We start from the raw sequence: 19041 nt of genomic DNA on the forward strand, positions 1-19041 counted from the left end.
TCTGACCCCAGCCACTTCCACTGATGAACAACGGCAAGTTAAAAGATTTCAGCATTCCTTCACTGCCTCAATCGTATGGACAAGTTCCTATCCCTCCTGCCTACAGTGCTTATCAGAAAAATAAAATACAGCCAATTTCCCATGAGAAGTTGTCAAACCTCTGAGGCGAAAGTTAGGTATTACCTCAAGCAACATTTGCAATATGATATATAAAAAGAGTAAAAGATGAGGAAAAAAATAGTAAAATACAGTAAAATGTAGTTACTCTTTTGAGTAACATACAGAATATACTGAATCTCTAAAATAAAAAGGGAAAAAAGATTTAGAACTTTTTTAAATGTTTTGTGGGCAGCTTTGAAATACTATCTCTGTACCAACATGAAGGATTTGTTCAAAACATGCATTGATCAGATAGTCCTATAGGGAAGAGAGAAGCTACACGCCAGCTACAAGCAATTTCTTGTGCTTAAACCAGCAGTAAAAGTGGGAGTTGCAGTGAAAATACGAACAGCTAAAGGAGATTGTGTTCGGGAAACAGCTTAATTTCTTTTCTTGCAACAGAAATCTGAATGGCCAATAGATTAGAAGAAATTGTTAGACCATAATTGTGTCTTCTCTGAAAGCAAGAGAAGTAATAATACAGGTTTTTAGCGAGCTGTTTTTCTATAATAGTCCCTTCAGAAAGGGTTTTTCAGTCAAGATATCGTTCATTCTTCTAACTACAAAGATAAAGTTGAAGGTATTACTAAAAATATCTCTGGTTGATTTTCCCACCTTATGCTAACAGTGATACAACAGCAGCCATACTACAAAGCACAAGGAGATACTGCAATGGGCAATAAATGACCCACATTGAAATTGTCTGCTAGGTCATTCAGAGAAAATCATCATTGCACGTTTTCTTTAACCACATACATTCTGTTTCCATTGCTTATATCACTAATGTACCTCACCTTCACATTACATAACCATAGGTGCTTGACAAAGATGCGAATTTCTGTGGGAGAGTATTCCAGCAATTAACGGCAGTGTCCTGCTAAATCAAGAAGTCTCGGTTAACACAAAGTGTATGCGCTTGAGGGAGCAAAATAACATTTAGCGGGTAGCTCAGACTAGCACCAGAAAGTTTCAGCTGTCAGCACTGATTCAAACCAAAGATTTTTCCCAGGAAGAGACTGCTTTCATTGATGATATCATAGAGCCTAGCAGATAATTTTAGCTCTGTATTCCCCCCTAGCCCACAGTTTCCAAATGTTCATTACTTATAGAAAGTCGTGTTGCCTGAATGTGAGCCCACTTTTAGCAGAGAAGTGTGATTATGAATAAGCATTGCAAAAGCTACATACACACGTAAATATTTAATCTGGCATTAACTGTGTTTCTCTGATGAGCCATTTAAATGTATCCTTGTTGTACTACCCATTTAAAGATGAATCTCCTCAAAGTGATCATTCACTTAAGCTCAAAAAAAAAAATTGGCCTTTGTGCAGGTTTCCATTATGTAAATGCTAACCAGGCTTGGCAAGAGGTCCACAGAGGGCTGATGGAGCTTTGTCTGCTTTGCTTTATTAGGACTTTTCCAAGCCCACAGAATTCCTGGGTGTGGTTGATGTGATTTCCTGCCTTTTTGTACTGTGAAGGTAACAGGGGCACTTCTGAGCACAAGAAAATAGTTCCTGTTTAACTCAGGGACAAGATTTTTTGGTAGAGTGAAATCTGGCTATGCAGAGCTTTGCTTGGCAAGTTCTGTTTGGAAAATGCTGCTTTTGACACATCTCTCAGAATTTGTGGGTGAGTAGCAGACACAGGAATGTGCCACCCTCTTCCTGCCTGGGAGAGGATCCTTGATATTCACCTCTAAGACTACACTGATCACGTGCCCAATTTTCCCTCAAAATATTTTTTCTGTTAATGTCTTAATTAATCTTAGATGTTTGAGTTTTAGGTCTTTCTAGACCTTTTCAGCATTAAGCTTGTACTAGAACAAGTTAGCTGTACTACAGATTCTTACACCAACCTTATCTTTGCAAGGTCAATTTAATAACTAGTAATTATTATAGAAACAGAATTTTAGAAAATCCCATGTATAAAGTAACAATTATTACTCAGAGTAGTAATTAAGGGGAAATATCTTCACTCTATGCAATTCTTGCAAATTGCATAAAAGAAATAATGTTCTATTAGAATAAGTTACACCATCGAGAACAAACAAACTCTTTCCATCTGTAAATGAAAATATGGGATTAGAACATTTTGTGAAAGCACATTACAGGAACTGACTTTAGATGGGCTTTGTTTCTGAAATCCTTGAAGGTTCAGTTGGAGTGGGATTTAATTTTCCAAGAAATATAACAAGAATTATTAGAATACAGTAAATGTTTTCCTGGGGAAACTCATAACCCCATAAACAACCCTGTTCTTGTGGGAATTTCCAGCACTTCAGAGCTGAGTAGGTTACATAGCTTTGTTCTACATTTTTAGATGCTTTGTCAATCTGACTCTTCATACACAAAATGCAATCAGTATTAAGATCTTCCAGGCCAAATTAGGAATCAGGCAGTATTACAGTTAGGCAAACCCTGTCTTGCTCTTAGCTCAAAGAGTAAAAGAAGGATAGATAATAGTATTCTTACATTTTTACTTCCCATAGTTTTGGTCCTGTCTGCCAGCCCTGTAGTGCAGAGCTACATGGAGGTCCTACACAGACATACATAGATGAGAAGCAGCAGAGAATTTATGATCATTTTCCATCCCTGTTCTTTTCCTTACACTGGAAGAAGGGCTAGGAACAAGAATATTAATCAAAGGGTCAGGTTTCTCCTAAGAACACAGGCTACTTTATTTCACTGAGACATCTGGGATAATGTACATTTTCAGCTCTCAGAGAGTCTCCTCTGCCAGTTTGTCACTTGGCCAACAAAAGGACAAAGCTGACTGCCCTTTCAGTGCCTGCTCAAGGCACTCTGGGGCCCAGAACAGTGCTTTCTGCATTGCACGTTTCAGAACTGATCACAGCACAACTGGCCTAGCCTGCTGATTTGTTGTGATGGGTGTCTGTAGCTAGGGAGCCTTCTCCTATAAGAAGTGTCAAGAGATACAAATGGCCTTTTTTTCCCCTAACTCTTATTGTGATTTCATTACAGTTATTGTTCTCTGTGTGAGTTTTTTTTTCTACATGCATAGACGTGGCCTGCTTATGAAGGAAATGGATTTCAGTCATCTTGGTCAGGAGTGTAGGAAACGCTTCCCATGGCTCAGTGCCATGCACTGCCGTTTGTGTTTCTTTTATTGCATGAATTACGTAAGATTCTGAGCTCCCTAGCAAAACAGGGCTACCATCACGCAGCCGCTTTCGTGGGATGAAGCAGTCATTTCCCCCAAAGGCCTGCAATGCTATTAGATAAGACAGATAAAAGGACAAGAAAACAAAGGAAAAGAGAATGGAAGTGACTCACCTGTGGGCTATCAGCTACCAGTACACAGATAATGGTGGTGGGAGTCACAACAGCCTGTGACGCAGGGGTGCTGCAGCATTGCTCATCCCTTGGCACAGGGTGTCAACCCGGTGGGGGGAAAAATTACCTGGATGTCCTTAAGGCAGGAGAGCCCCAGTCCTTTAGAGAAAAACCTTCTTGCCAAGCCAGACGAGAGTTCAAATAAAAACCAGAAGCCACATCCCCATACAGTGCCTTTACTTACTGGTAGCATGTTGAAGGCTTTACTTGGACTTCTATGATTTTTATACTTCTGGTGCTCTGTGTAGGTGCAGCTTTATCCCTGAGATCAGGCAATGCTTTTCCCCATAACTATCAGCACCCTGCATAAGCTGTCGCTGCCCCAGTGCGGGCCTGACACAAGAAAGACTTTATCTGGTGCACAAATACAGATTTGACATTTTTTTCCAGCTCTGTTCAGGTCACTAATGAAAAGCCTAGGAAGTGAGCACACATGAAATCATTCCTTCCGTACAGGCAGACAGATGGAGAGAAATTCCACCCTGTTTCCACTCTTTTGTCTTCAGGGCATTTTTGGAATTTCCTTCAGGAAGTGAGGTTGTGACCCAAAGCCTTCCTTACTGAGCACGCTGCAGTTTCCCACAGTAAAGCTTGCACAGTGATGACATACACTATGAGAAGGTGAGCTTTATCTTCACACTCCAACTGCATCCTGTACAAGTGCCGTGAAACTTAAAAGCAAGACTGAGCAGGAATGGCAGCAAGAGAGGAAATGGAAGTCAGGCCTTGGGAAGAAGTCATGCGGCATGTATTCAAGCACACGGTCACAGCGTGTGCTGCTGCACCAGGTGGAGCTCCAACTGGTCTGCTTCTTAAGTATTTCCTGATATTGCAATAAGCTAAGAATTAAGGTTATGAATGGTGTAAGTGATTTAAGGTAATAATTTCACTTATTCTACTCCAGGTCATGGCAACATTGGCAGGCACCTATTTTTTTTCTGCTTGTATTCCAGTAGCAGTTGAAAAAAAAACAAAAAACAAAAAACAACATTTGTAGGCATGCTACTGTAAAGATTCTTCTAATGGCATTTCATTGATGCAGTGCACACCCACGAAAGATCACAGTATAGAATTCATTTTGTATCTTACATGACCTTGCCAGTGGCAGCATGCATCTTAGGTCTCTACTGACCAAAAAGACATTCACAAAAATAGCTTAATCCAGATCGTACTGAAATCAAGGAATAATTTCCATGAGTTCTGTCAACAACTTCCATCAACATTACCACACGCAGTGCAAAATCCCCACAGCAGTACCAAAGTACCAGTACTGTGATAACAGAATCTTTACAAAAATCAGTTTATTAATGTTTAGAAGTCAATAAAGCTATGTGCAAATTGAACAACAGAAGTCAGAAACATATTAAATACTATTTTTAAACCAGAAAAAAAAATCAATTTAATTGCACTGGAAGTTTTACTACAAAAGCAATAATTTTTATTTTATTTTATTTTTTTTACAAAATACCACTTCTAGGAGTTGTCCGTAACTGTAAATCAGTCAGTTGCTCTCAGCTATCCCAGATATACCACTTTTGTTATAGTAATACTCTAGGTGCGTGAAGACTCCTGTATCTCATTAACTTATTTACATTGTACACATTCAACCCCATTAGCACAGGTTAGAAAACCAGAGAAGTAAAAACGATACTGTAAAACAAATACATTCATTTTAACGACAGGCACTTCTCCCATGAAGCCACGAACTGATAAAATACAAACAGATTTCCTGCAATTATGAACATTAATAAAATGTGCCAAAATGTGTTGCATTTTTGTTATGGAAGTGCATTTATCTATAGTCATTTCACTTGAAATCTTACTTGTCTGAAACTCCAGGCTTTCCTTTCAGGCGATGTAACCAATCTTTACCTTTTGTCTTTGTCACATGACACTAACCTTTGCCTTCAGTTTTTAGCTCTTTTTAACCTCAGTAAAAATCCTGCTGCTGTCAACAGAATTTTATTCTATTAGATTTACTCTCTGTCATCTTTATGAGAAGTGACCTTTAGTTCTACCTCGCATTTTGTCACAATAATGCAGTTTATTTAATGCTATATAACAACATGGCAAACAACACGTGGGGCCAAATGCTGCTCTGAGCGATTCCATGAAATCTGACACAGTCATGGAATTGTTTAAGTGAGTGTAACTACAGAGCCTGCTCTTGGTCTTCAAATGTAATATGGACCACCAACAAAAATTCACAGCTATAATCTTGCTAAATAAAACTCCAACAGCTTTGGACTCTGCAAATAAAACCTTACTATTTAACTAAAAACTGTGGAAGGTGATGTCAAATTATGGTTGCCCTTGGTATAAATTATACCTGCATGATCTCTTTCCTTGTTACGTGTTAAACAAACACTTCTGACAAACTATACGAGCCACCACTAAACCCAGTACAGAAAGAGCTTTGTGTCAGTGGTTTGCTGCAAGTAAAGGAAAAATAACTTCACATTCTTCTCACAGGGAAAAAAAAAAAAAGAAAAAAAAAAAAGATTCATTCTCCCTTTGCCTCTTCCCCGACTCTCATTCTCTTGCACACACCAGGCATCACTTCCCCAAGGCATCAGTCTTTCAGAGTTACTAAGGAGATCTCAGGATATGAATGCGCCTGACAATCCTGAGCTGCCTCAGTGCAAAGACAAAACATGCTCCAGGGAAATGGATTTTTGAGCCAGAACAGCGTGTCCCATTTCTTGAACTCCAGCCTCGCAAGTGCACCATTGGCCTCGTTAGAACTAATGCTACTCGCTTCTCAGCCCAGCACTGCTGCAGCGAGCAGGAGGTGCCTCGGCTCCCAGTTTCAGAGGAAGGCTCTAAACACCTCCACGGTCACTCCTAAGAAGATGAGGTAACGTTGCCTGAAGACATGATGGTTTCAGGACGGTCGCCTTCCTCCTTCTGTGGGTGGGAGGAATTGTCGGACTTACTCCGGCTGAACTCCATCCCTCCGATGATCGGCCTCTTGAATTTAGTCCCCGAGTCTGTGGGGGGACATCTGCAGCAGCACAGAATCTTGATGAAAGCCCTCCGCATTTCTTTGTTAGTTAAGGTGTAGATGATAGGGTTCGTGGCTGAATTGAGCACGGCCAGCACTAAGAAATACTCTGCTTTATACAGGATGGGGCATGTCTTCACTCTACAGCCCACATCCAGTAAAAGCAGGATGAACAAGGGAGCCCAGCAAGCAATGAAGGCACTCAGGACTATGATCACTGTCTTGAGCAAGGCTAGTGACTTTTCTGAGCTCCTGGTAGCTTTGGTAATGTTTTTTCGAAATGTCAGCCTACGGCTCCTAGTCCTCACCATGGAGTAGATCCTGCAATAGAGGACAACAATAGATAGCAACAGGCCAGTGAAAACTGTGGTGCAAAAGAGAATATAGTGCTTGTGGTAGAGCGGCAGCACTGTGGAGCAGTTTGACAAGAGGCTGATGCAGTTCCAGCCCATGATCGGGAGTCCTCCGAGTATCACAGAGATAACCCAGCAGGCACTGATCAGCAGGAAAGAGCGGAAGCTGTTGCTGCCATTGTGGAGCTTCATCTTCAGCATGGTGATGTATCTCTCAATGGCGATGGCCAACAAGCTGAACACAGAAGCTGACAAGGCGACAAACATGCTGCCCTCCCTTACGAACCACTGGGAAGGGGTGAGGCTGTAAGTTTTGTGTCCGGAGAGCAAGAGGTTGGCAGTGTAAGCCACGCCAGCCAGCAAGTCCGAAAGAGCCAGGTTCCCAATGAAATAGTACATTGGTCTGTGAAATTTCTTGGTTTTCCAGATGGTGAGCAAGACAAAAATGTTCTCTAAGATTATAAAGCAGCAAATGATGATAAAAACCACCGACGTCACTTTTATTCCACTGTCCGCATTCTCATTTAGCTTTCCCGTGTAATTATAGTGCTCTTTGATGACATAGTTGACGTCGGTGTTGGCGAGACTGCTGACCACCCTCACTGGGGCGGTGGTGCCAGAGCTCATGGTGCCAACAAGACACAGAGCACAAACCCGTGGTGGCCTCGCAGCTCCCAGCGCTCCTGCACACGCTCACAAGCAGCAGTCCTGAGAACAAGAGGCAAAGCCCATGTTACGGGATGGCAAAAAAAGCATGTAACAAACCAGAAACGATGATCAGCTGATTTGATTGTTCGTCAGAATCACAAGTGCAATCACAGAAAAGGCAGTTTTTATTCATCTGTTACGATATGCTTAAAAGATAGTTAGGCATACTAAATAGCTAAAGCCAGTAAGACAACTTTACCTGTACAGGTAAAGCTGGAGTCAGCAGAGACCGCACTGCTGGACTTCTTCCAGCGTGAAAGACCTGAAAGCTGTCCAGCAGCAGGTTCCAGCCTAACTTACTCTTCAGCAGGAAACAGTGCACACACAACAGCAGAGATTTAAAAAGGGAAATGGGCTTGACTTGCTTTAACTGCAGACGCACAGAAGCCTGCAAAGATATTTTTCGACAGGAGAGCTCGATTTGCCTCTGTTCTGAAAGTCTGAACACGTTTCGGGAGGGGCCGGGAAGCAATTTACTGTGCTGAAGGTAATTCAGCCATGTGCGAGAGAGCATCCAGAGCTGTAAACAGGAGAGGTGCCCCGGCCGAGCAGTAGGGGCATGCGTTAGGGAGCTGGGAGAAGTTGAGAGAAACGAGACAAGTAAGTAAATAGCCCGCACAGCAACCTGTTCTGTGGGTCTGACACAAAGGAAAGGAAAAAAAGAACTTCGTGTTGCAAATAATTAGCATCGTATGCTTTGAAAATGAATACGATTAAGGAATGCAGATGTAGAGGGAACTCCCTTTACGTGCAGGCCCTTTCTAGTAGACACTTAAAAGGAATTTAAGGTGCGAAATCAGGTAGGAGAAGAAGATCGTTCAGAGCCATCAAATTACAGCCTATGCGGAGCAAAGCCGGAGGGGCGAGTCCGGCGGCACAGCTCCGCGCTCGGCTGCCGCCCGCTCCCGGCTCCCGCCCGCCCGCCCGCCGCAGCCCCGCAGCACGGCCGCCCGAAGCCCCCCTTCCCGCTCCGCCGCCCCGGGTCGTACCTCGCTCAGCCGCGCCGCGCCGCCCGCATGCAGCCTCCGCATCGTGAGTGCCGTTCAGCGACTCCAGCGGCCAGCTGGGGCTCGGCCGTTTTAATGTTCCTGCGGCGGAGGCTCTGCACCCTTCTTCTTCTTTAACCACTCCCCGCGTATGAGCTCTCCGCCAGCGGGACCTGCACGCTTTTATAGAGCCCGCGGCTGCGAGCGAGAAGGGCCGACGAGGCCGGCCCTAAAGAGGCGGGACCGGCGGAGCCGCCGCTCAGTCCCATCCCGTTCCGTCCCGCGGGACGTCTGCTCTCACTGCCCGGGGAGGCGGCGTTGCGGTCCCGCTCCCTCCCTGCCCTGCGCTGCCGTACCGCCGCCTTCCCCGCTCCGCAACCGGAGTGGCTCAGCACGGAGCGGCGGCACAGAGGACGCGCCTCGTGCCCCGGCTCCGCCCGGCGCCTGACGGACGCTTGAACGGCATTTAAGGAAAGCGCTGATGGTGCTTTCTCAGTCTTCCCACCTGGCCGAGCTCGGGGCACACGCAGGGCCCGGCAAGCGTGGGGTGGCACCGGCGCTCTTTGCGCCCTGGGGAGCCTGGCTGCAGCGGCACAGCCACACAGAACGGGGCCTCTGCACCGACTGAAGCCAGCACTCGCCCCTGGGTGAGGGCTCATTTTATGCCCCTTGCCACCACAAACACCACTATTTATTTGGCTTTCAGAGAATTCAAAAGGTTTTTGTAAAGAGAAGTAAGTTTAAAATTTATTATTTTTTTTTTTAAACAGCAGTAGCAGTGCCATTATATAAAGACTGAGAAAGAAGCATGTTCAGGTTTTCTAACTCCTCCAAAAGCACCCACCTCAGTGTATGTGACTCTTGGTTACCTTGAGTTGCTCTTAGTGCAGAAACTTTCCTTCTCCTTTCGTACTTTGTTCTTTTTAATTCCAAATTGAAATGCAAAATAATATCACAATGGATCAGAGCACAACGTATCAGGTCTCTTAGTCCATGGCACCACACATCAGTAAGCAGCAGCAGTCATTACAGGGAAGCAGCTCTCCTCTGAAAGAAGCAAGGGCAGTGCTGCCCTGGGAAGAGTCCCCCTCTTCTTACATTTATGTGAATCCTCATGCTTCAGTTGCTCCACGCCTCTCCCAGAATGACTCAATAAATTACACTGGCAAACAGACGTCGACTCTCCACCACCAAGCTAGAAACTTGAAAAGATCTTCAGCCTCCTGAGAGCCTGGAGGAAAAAGTACAGCCGTTAAATTACAACTGTCAGAAAAGGCATGCAAGATAAATCATGCTCGAGGTTGACATATGCATCCCCTGCAACTGCCTGACATACCCTAGATACTGCAAAGCTTTCCCCCTTACTTAGCTAATCTATAGAAAATACTAAATAAAAGCGCATTTCTTAGGCACTCTCCTCTAGGAAATTTTTCTCTCATAATTTTAAGCAAGAGGGACATAATAAAGGAACACGCTTTAATTAAAGGACAGAGTGACTCAGGGTTTCAACAGCCAGATGTACAAGCTTTCATGTTTGAGTTATTGGTAAAGCAGCTGAGAGGGCTGCAGCCCAAAGAAGTGATGTCCAACAAATTATTTGTCAGAGGTTGTGTGAAATGGCTTGGCAATTTCAGTTTGACTCTAAACAGCTGAGCATCTGTATTACAAAAAGCACTGTTAAAATTAGATGATCACACACATCTGTAGCCACGTTGACACTTAGCAGTAAGGATGCTGAAATAGCACTTTGTCCTTTCCAGGCAAAAGTAGCTAAAGCAGCTGATTTTGCTCTGAGGGCTTTGTAAAACTTCAATTCATGCAGGTTCATGCGGTTCAGCTGCACAGATTTTAGCCTCCTCGCATAGACTGAATCACACAAACAGGTAAATTCCAGCTGTTCCAACCAACTCTAACAAAAGCACACTGATAGATGTTCATTGAGGAGATTTTTGCCAGGATTATACTTCATTCCAATCAACAGAGCAAGAATTCTTGTCTCAATACCTTCCATTTGCCAGATCCAACGTGAAGGAAACTTGCATTTCCACAAAATATATAAAAGAAATCCAGAGTATATAACGCCTTTGAAAACTGAGATTGTCTTCAGTCAGAGAAAAAGAGATGGGACAATATGATGAACATATGCTCTGTTATACTTAAGTTTCTTTGATGAACAAAAAGTCTTGTTTTACATACCCACTGGCTGCCTGCAATAAGCAGTGTTCTTGTGAAACTACAGGAACTCAGTGTGGTGGGCACTCCAGAATCCTGGCTATTTCACAGGGCAGTGGTGATAGGATAGCCCCAAGGAATCTCCATACATTTAGTTTCAGTGTCTTAACCCAAATCCCACAACAATCTGATGCAAGTCTAACTGATCATTTTATGACAATGAAACCAAAGAAAGCCATGCGTGCACATCTGACAGACTAATCAGTCCCAAGAAAAGGCACTGATATGATCCTTCACAAATTACACAATTTGTGGTGGAAGACTGTGCTGACAGCTGTCAGCACCTACTCATCCCACCGGCATGGGGAGCAACACTGGGAATTTCAGAATACTTTATGAGTACTTTATTTAAAAAGAAATACAAAGTAAGGAGCCTGAAAATAATAATAAAAAAAAAAACTTATCAATGAAATAATCTCCAGCATTATCCCTGGTAATTGTTAATTGAGGAAAAGGAAACAATGCCATCTTGCAGAAAAATGCAATATGGGCTATTCCCAAAGCCTGTGTCAGCAGCCTCTGACACCAGCAGAAGATAGCATTTTCACAGCGCTGGCACCACAGGACGACTCTCAATTGCAACAGATGAGTGTGTGAACATCACCCATCCTGAAAAGAGACAAGAAATCCCCACAAGACAGATTTCCAAAGGATTTTTCCCCAACACAACACCCTTATGCACCTTTGAAAATCTTAATCTATATATGCAGAAATCCTTTTATTCACCCTGACCATAGCTTGGACCACAAAACAGAGGCATTCCTCTATGACGTGCCAGGTCAAGAATGGAGATCCTCAGAATGGAATAGTTTTGCTTACTAAGGAAGTACAAAGAGTGGGCAGCAGAATCCCCCAAGTTCCCTTGACCAGAGGAAACACATAAATCAGCGTAAGAAGCAAGGCATTACTTCAGATCCAGAGTTTTGATGCAGAGCTGGAACAAACATACTCTATTTTGGATACATTTGTAAATGTTTACATCATACAAGTGAGAAGAGAATGCTATTCTTACTACATGGCCTATCACCTGCATGCTGAGATTATGATTCCTAAGAAATATCATAACTGAATTATTAATCTGAATGAAGTTAATGTGGCATAAATTTAGTACAGAGTATGAAAGCAAGGCCATCTTTGTACCATCTTTGATATCGTGAAGCAAGCTTGGTCAGAATCACCTCAAATATAACATTATACAACTGTTTCTTAAGCAGTGCAGACAACCTTCTGAATTAGGATATCTATGCTACTTTCAGCTCTGTAAGTTTTATCTCAAAGCCAGGTAACTTCTCAGAACTAAGAGATAAAACACCGGTGACAATAACATAAAGTGCAGGTAGAAATGACAAGAACTACTTTTCATAAGGACAAAAGTACCTACTCACTCCAATTTCTGTTAGTCACCCAAACAGTTACATGTGTTCTGCACATTGTAGCCTGTTTCCATCTGTATCTTGAAGTAAATAATACTTCACAAAATCTGTCAGAGAAAAAAGCACAACTAACTTGCTCAAAGGGGTTAAAATAACACCTTAAATTATGTACATGCAGGTAAAGCAACTTAATTATAATATTTTGATATAGCTTAACCCACACTGGAAGAACATGCCAGACAGCTTTGAGAAAACAGACAAAATACTTTAAGTAAGCATATTTGCATCTGCAAGAAAGCAACAGAAAAACAGAATACAAAATGATTTCATTAGATGGTCGATATGGTAGTAAGCACAAGTTATTATTACCAATTTTTGATTGTTAATTGGTGTTGACTAGATACTTTGAGTATCCAACAACTTATCCTTCAGTTTAAAATGAATTAAAGTTCAAGTTCACCACTTGTGAAGTTTGAAAGAATCCGTTTTTAAGTTATGCTTTCAACAATAGCTAATAGATCATTTGCTTCCTGTTGATATTCATGATGTTCAAAAATTCCACATCTTCTTCGCTCTGATTAAAATCGAAAACCTGTGTTTGGAAACAAGCAAACAACAACAACAAAAAAAGCAGACAATGAGAACACTACAAAATGAGAAGCACAAATGTGCTAAGTAATAGCATTCCATAATTTTAAAAGTTTGTTTTTAAAGCACTTACCAATATTTTTAAAAGTTTGACATGTTCATTTGTGAGAATTTGTATTTTACTTCTAGATCATAAGGTAAAGCTTAATCCCAAGCAAAAAGACTTGAAGTTGTTGGTTGTCATTGCCCTTTACCACTTCACTATTACCACAAAATCCCAAGACACTAATGTATCTAACATGATACATAGTGTTTCGTATGTGTTAAAATGTAGCTGGAGTGACAGAGCAATGAAACTGTATACTGCAGCATTTAAAAAAAATTTTGCAATTTATTTTTTTTACTCCAGTAAAACAGATCAATCAAGGAAAATCCTGCTATATATTTTTTGCTCTGATAAACTAAAGACTTAATGGTCATGATAATGCAACTTAACGTGCTACTCTGAAGGAACAGATGTTCTGGCTGAAAAATATGCAGTTACTGGGTGGATTTCAAATATTAATGATTGGTAATATGGAGAAAAGCAGAAAAACAAAACCAAACCACTCATGATAATTTTCCAAATTATTCAATGGAACTTGCCCCTGGTTTATACAGTGTTCATGACAATCATGCAAAAATCTCAAAAACTTGAGATAAAAATAGATACTTGCTGTTTCCTTAATATACATATATTATATAAAGATAATACAAAATGGTCTTTTCTTTCTTATTTGATCATCAAGAAAGTCAATTTATACCACAGTGGATGTATGACCCTCACAGTTCTGTCTTCTACCAACTTCACACTACACCCAAAGCCAGCGATTTACCACAGTCATCTTGGCAGCAGCAACTTATGGGTACTCAATGGGACTAGTCCAGGAAAACCATTTGGGAAGAACAAGTTCACAGAACAAACAAAACCAAAACAAAATAACAATCCTGGCTCTTTTTGTTACCAGGAAATAGAATAATTGTAACATTCCCCCGGTCCTCCTCCCATTTTCACAGACAAGATACGAACTTCACAGTAAATCATTATACCAGGATTCTGAAACCTCATATAAAAAGTCCTGGAAATATATTTTGCTGCAGAAAAAAAAAAAAAAAAAAATAGAGCAATCATTAATAGGACGATATCCCTACTAACTTGCTCTTGAATTTCTTACTGGTATTTCAAACTAGAGAATGGTTCTCAAAGGGCTCTGGTAAACAAAATCCATACAGAGATCACAGAAGATGAATCCTGGGTATTATGTACCGAGATTTGGCACAAACTAAAATCTGTGCAAGGTTGCTTAGAGAAGTCCATCCCACATAATGTTGGCATGTCTACCATGAGTTAGCAATGATAACAGACCATGGGAAACAGTATCTGAATCATTGATTTAAATTCATTTAAGGCTTTGCACTCCTCCTTTTTCAGTGGGTAGGCCCTTACAGAAAGTTACTACTATCCTCTAATGTCCTGGCAGTTGTAGTTTGTCCTGTGTAATGCTGTAGACAAATAAGCACTGATTAAGGACGAAGACTGCATCAAATATATCAGAAGCATGGCACAGGCTCACTTTAATGCAGTGCAAATACTTGATGTCTCCTTTCAGAAGCACAGACATCTTGTTGGAAGCTGCAAAAAGTGCCAAAAGGCAAGTCCAAAAAAAGACTCCCAACATAGCTAGGTTGGCTTTTCTGTTACTTACACCCAACTCTCTGTAGTCAGAGGTGTGTTCCTCTGAGCTCCAAAGCTTTGGCAACAATGTGGCAATGTGGAGGGAGTTAACTGTTTGCATTCAGTTAGTATCAGCAAGAGCTACTCCACTTTTGTCCCTTTTAACCTTGTAAGGTTAACATCAGCTTTCCTCTCAGTGTCCTATTTTATCAAGAAAATCATCTGGTGTCAAACGCAGCACAAAAAGAGGTGCAGATACTAATGCAACCTACTTGGCTTAGTGGCTCTGTGAGCTTACCAGTGTTGCTTCTTTACTGCATGTGCTAATCGAAAGAATAACGTATTCTGGGGGGACAAGTACAGTAGAAACACTTCTGCACCCCGACAAAAATAAAATCCTGAAGCACCCACTTAACAAAAACATTGCCATCACTTTCCAATTTAACATTGTGAGGTGCCTTAATAATCAGAGACATAAAAAATGAAATTCAGAAACAGGCTAGAAAATTAGAGATGGAGCCACTGCGAGCCAGACCAAAGCTACTTGGCTGCACACAAAATGGCCTCACCCTTCCACCAACTTCCCGTTTATTTTTTTCCTTTCCTTGTTTGTTTAAAAGAGTTCCCCTGTGCTACGGTTTAACCCAGCAGGCAGCTCAGCACCATCAGTCCATTCACTCACTGCCCAGCCTTGGGATGGGAGAAAAGGTAAAACTCATGAGTGGGGATAAAGACAGCTTGACAGGACAGAAAAGGAAGGGAAAATACAGTAATATATTTTCATATTACTAAAATGTAGCAATAGCGTTCAAAGACATTCAAAACAAGCAGTCCACAATGCAGTGAGTGGTGCCCAGCCAGTCCCTGAGCAGAGCAGACCCCCAGCCAACACCCTCAGTTTTATTGTTCATCACCATGCCACATGGTATGGGACATCCCTTTGGTCAGTTGTCCTGTGTCCCTACCAGCTCCTTGTGCCCCTGCAGCTTTTTCTGGCAGGGCACTGTGAGAACCAACAAGTCCTTGACTTAGTATAAGCACTGCCCAGCAACAACTAAAACATCAGAGTGTTATCGACTTCATTCTCATCCTAACTCCAAAACAAAGCACCACGCCAGCTGCTAGGAAGAAAATTAACTCTATTCCAGCTGAAACCAGAACACCTTCTATTAACAGTTATAGTGCTCCTCCTAAGAAGGCTGACTGCGCTTAGGTAGATAATACTGATAAATTGTTATCTTTTAAGTAATTATCTCAACTAGAGAGGATTGCCTCAATCAGTTACAACTGTAAAAAATGTACATAATACGGAAGAAAAAGGGCCTTCCATTTTCAGATATATTTCCCTGTTCCTGCTGTCAAGATGGTTAGCTGCAGTGATAAAAGACATGCACTGCTGTATCTAAAAAAATGGTCATTGTATGAAGGTAAAAGTTCTCTGGAGAAAACACGTCTTATGCGTGTACAGACAAAAGGAGGAATTTCAGCCCTGGGGATGAATGGGCATGGTATCACTTGAAGAATACACTCTAGGGATGAATTCTGAGCTTAAAAAACAAACAAACAAACCCACCTTTCAAACACGACTACCTCCAGGGTACTAAACAAAGAAGAAACAGACAAAAAAAAAAATGGAGTTAAGCTACCTAATTTTGTGTTCCACACTTCTATATCTCTACGGTTGGATAGATTTTGCTTCTGTTAGAGAACATTACTCCTCACTCCTACCCTTAAATCTCACTACTGTTCATTTTCCAATTTTTTATTGGTTATCTACACTGTTATCAAAGTTGGCAGTACTTCAGAAATGTTCATTTACATGATGTTACATGGACTTATTCTGTAGCAGCTCTTGCTTAAAAAGAAAACTTAACATCATCTTTAATGTCAAAGCAGTTATACAGAGGAGCATGAAACATCAGTCCACTGAGACTGTCTTTTCAGCAATCTGAACAAAATTGAATGAGAATTTGCTCAATGCTCCTAAATTAACTAAACCTAAGATTTGTGAAGCTGTAGTCAAAGGAAGAAGCTCTAATGATACATTTCAAGCACACAGGAGATAACAGGATTCCAGCCTCCTGGAGGAATTATAGCTTCTGGCTGAAAACAATGGGGATCAGTGATGGCACAACGTGCAAAAGAGCACACCTCACCTAGGAGAAAGATAACACAGATCACCTGAGTCCTAGCACTTCAATAGCTTGTGGTACGTCCAATTACATTCCGTACATCGTCATACCTAAACTCTGCTCAAGTTCTAAAGCAACTACCTGGTATCAAAGAAATCAGTAGAATAGTTTACAATAAATCAATAAAAATCCTGGGAAAAAAAGTCCTGAAATAACAATAATCAAGTCTGAACATAAAGGATTAGATTGAAACTGCTCCTTCACAAGTATGCTTATATAGTAATACTGTTTTTATTTGATGATTCACTGTACTGTTTAGGTAACATTACCTAGATAGAGAAAATTCTGGCTTGACTTTCTAGCAAAAGCTGATCCAAAAGCAAGAGCACATTCTCTTTGACAGATGGAACAATAAAGCCATCCTCATTGTAGCCCTTAGCTTCATCTATGTGTGAACCTGACTGTATAAGCAGTGCATCTTTTCTGGAAGAACATGTTGTACAGTTATCAGTGAGGCCAGCTTATTCTACAGTATCTTGGTTTTTTTAAGTAATAAATAATACAATAATGATTCAAGGGGCAAATTCAGTCAGTTTTTCTCTCAAAAGTTTACCAGTAATTGGTAAACAGTAGGTTTGTCTATACCTCAGTCAAGTTGTGTAGCAGCTCTGCTTTGAAGAAAAACACTGCAGGCTCGGGTACACGCCTGTTGTAAGCCATTTCTTGATAAAAAGTAAGGAGCTTTGTTTCACAATATGACTAAAGCTGAACAGCACTGGGAAAACTGCCTCAGGAAGTTCACTCACAATATAAATCATAGTCAGACTTTCCATACCTTTCTAGACACAGGAACTCTTAAAATATCAATGTGACTAGAAGCTCAATACTTAGTGGACAAAATACTTAGCAGATGTTCTTCTTAAAACAGATTTGTAAACTACATACACCTGTACCTACTTCTCTTTACACGCATACGTATTTTATAACAAAATCAGAGAAACAGTCCGTTAATGAAATCTCGTAGACAAATGAAAAGTGATAGATAACCTAATTTTCACTTTTTTAGTGAGAATGAAACTGTAGAATTTCCAGTAAGAGAAAAAGATCCATAACAACAAAGATGCCTCTGGTTCTTACTCTGGTTCCTGCTCAACTCTTACCCATGCAGTAGTACACAGATTTCTCTCGAGGTATTCTTACTTTGTTACAACTACAGGCCTGTAAGTAACATGCATAGAACTCTCTAGGTCAATGTAATTATCAAGCAATAAAACATACAAAATTCTTTCCTCTGATGTTAATATATTGCTTATTGCAGTGAGATCACATTCTTGATGGAGCTTTACACAGTATACTGCACACCATAAACACTATAACAGTTGTATTAACATTTTTTTCCACTCAGCTTTTTCTTCTGTGAATACTGCAACCTTCTAACAAAGTACCTGAAAAATTAATTTACAGCTAACACCTGTACCATATGCTAATAGGTAGCATTTTTTTCTACATTTAAAGAAGCGATATCTCCTTATGTTCTTGCTTTACTGGCCCGAGGCAAGGTGATGTCATTAACAGAAAGTTTTGCATGGGCTTCACTGAATTATGGATCAGGATTTTATACGCAGATTTAAGATCTCAGTACACAAACACTACCCTCAAAAAATCTTATCTGTTGCCACTCTTAAGGATTTCAGAAGTGTTATTATTAATATCAGACTTTAAGCTCACAATTATATTCTTATTGCAACCTTCACTTAATTTAAATTACATGGTGTGACTCAGTGATCACAGACAAAGGGAAAAGTTCAAACCTTCATTCACACAATAAGGCTTGGGTCCCAGGAAACATGTCTCCCATCGTGCATTCCATTTAGAATTTCAACATCATCTTCTGCTATTGTAAAATCAAATACCTGTGGGAATGCATATATAGTTAACACTATGAATACAGAAGCAATCAATAGCATTTCTATCATTTAAAACAAGACTCATTTAAGTTTGAAGGCAATATATATATAATTCTAATCTTCTGGAAATTATTTTTGTATTTTGTCATAGACAAACATCATTCTCTGTGAGAATGATAGGCTCCACTTGGCTCCTTTACTCTTTTTGTGACTCATTTTCATTTGTAGTTGGTTTTTGCAGCACTCTGGCCTCAAGCAAGGGTCCAAGAAAATAGTAGTATCTAAGGTCTCTTCCGCCAAGGAGAGTTATTAGAAGGTATTAGTACTTTTACGAAGCTAGCAAACCAAAGGCTTTATCATGGGTCAATTAATACAGAAAAAGACAGAGTTCTACAGTTTTTTAGTACTGATACTAACTTGAAAGCAACCATCTGTCTTCATGTACAGGTTCTTAGAGCCACAGGCTTCTCCTGTGGTGAGATCTGCAACACGCATGATGGTGACAGTGTTTTCTTAGCAGTTGTATTAC

The 19041-nt window shown here is 40.9% G+C and overlaps 2 protein-coding genes across 10 annotated transcripts in view; both read right to left on the minus strand.

The window, feature by feature from the left end:
* Nucleotides 1-4801: 4801 nt before the first annotated feature.
* S1PR1 (sphingosine-1-phosphate receptor 1) lies at nucleotides 4802-9145 on the minus strand. The gene is made up of 2 exons (XM_085231407.1): nucleotides 8570-9145; nucleotides 4802-7580 (listed from the first exon to the last, which is right to left on the minus strand). Exon 2 carries the CDS (start codon nucleotides 7497-7499, stop codon nucleotides 6360-6362), a length of 1140 nt encoding a protein of 379 aa, XP_085087533.1. The 5' UTR covers nucleotides 7500-7580; nucleotides 8570-9145; the 3' UTR covers nucleotides 4802-6359.
* Nucleotides 9146-9285: 140 nt separating this feature from the next.
* The window catches only part of LOC104912367 (putative oxidoreductase ZK1290.5), a 46254-nt gene continuing 36498 nt past the window's right edge, over nucleotides 9286-19041 (minus strand). Inside the window, exons 7-10 of one of the 9 annotated variants that reach the window (XR_014885167.1) lie at nucleotides 18417-18518; nucleotides 12541-12763; nucleotides 12184-12278; nucleotides 9286-9797 (exon numbers count right to left, since the gene is read on the minus strand). Coding sequence is in view for 3 of the 9 variants with exons in the window: in XM_085231405.1 (XP_085087531.1) it covers nucleotides 18423-18518 (96 nt within the window). In the remaining 6 variants the exon portion in view is untranslated. Of the gene's footprint in view, nucleotides 12764-16046; nucleotides 16074-18416; nucleotides 18519-19041 lie in introns of all 9 variants that reach the window. The other 8 variants (XR_014885166.1, XR_014885163.1, XR_014885165.1 and 5 more) reach the window with 8 other exon arrangements.

Source organism: Meleagris gallopavo, chromosome 10 (assembly GCF_905368555.1).
Source record: "Meleagris gallopavo chromosome 10, MGAL_WU_HG_1.1, whole genome shotgun sequence".
NCBI classification, from domain to species: Eukaryota; Metazoa; Chordata; class Aves; order Galliformes; family Phasianidae; genus Meleagris; species Meleagris gallopavo.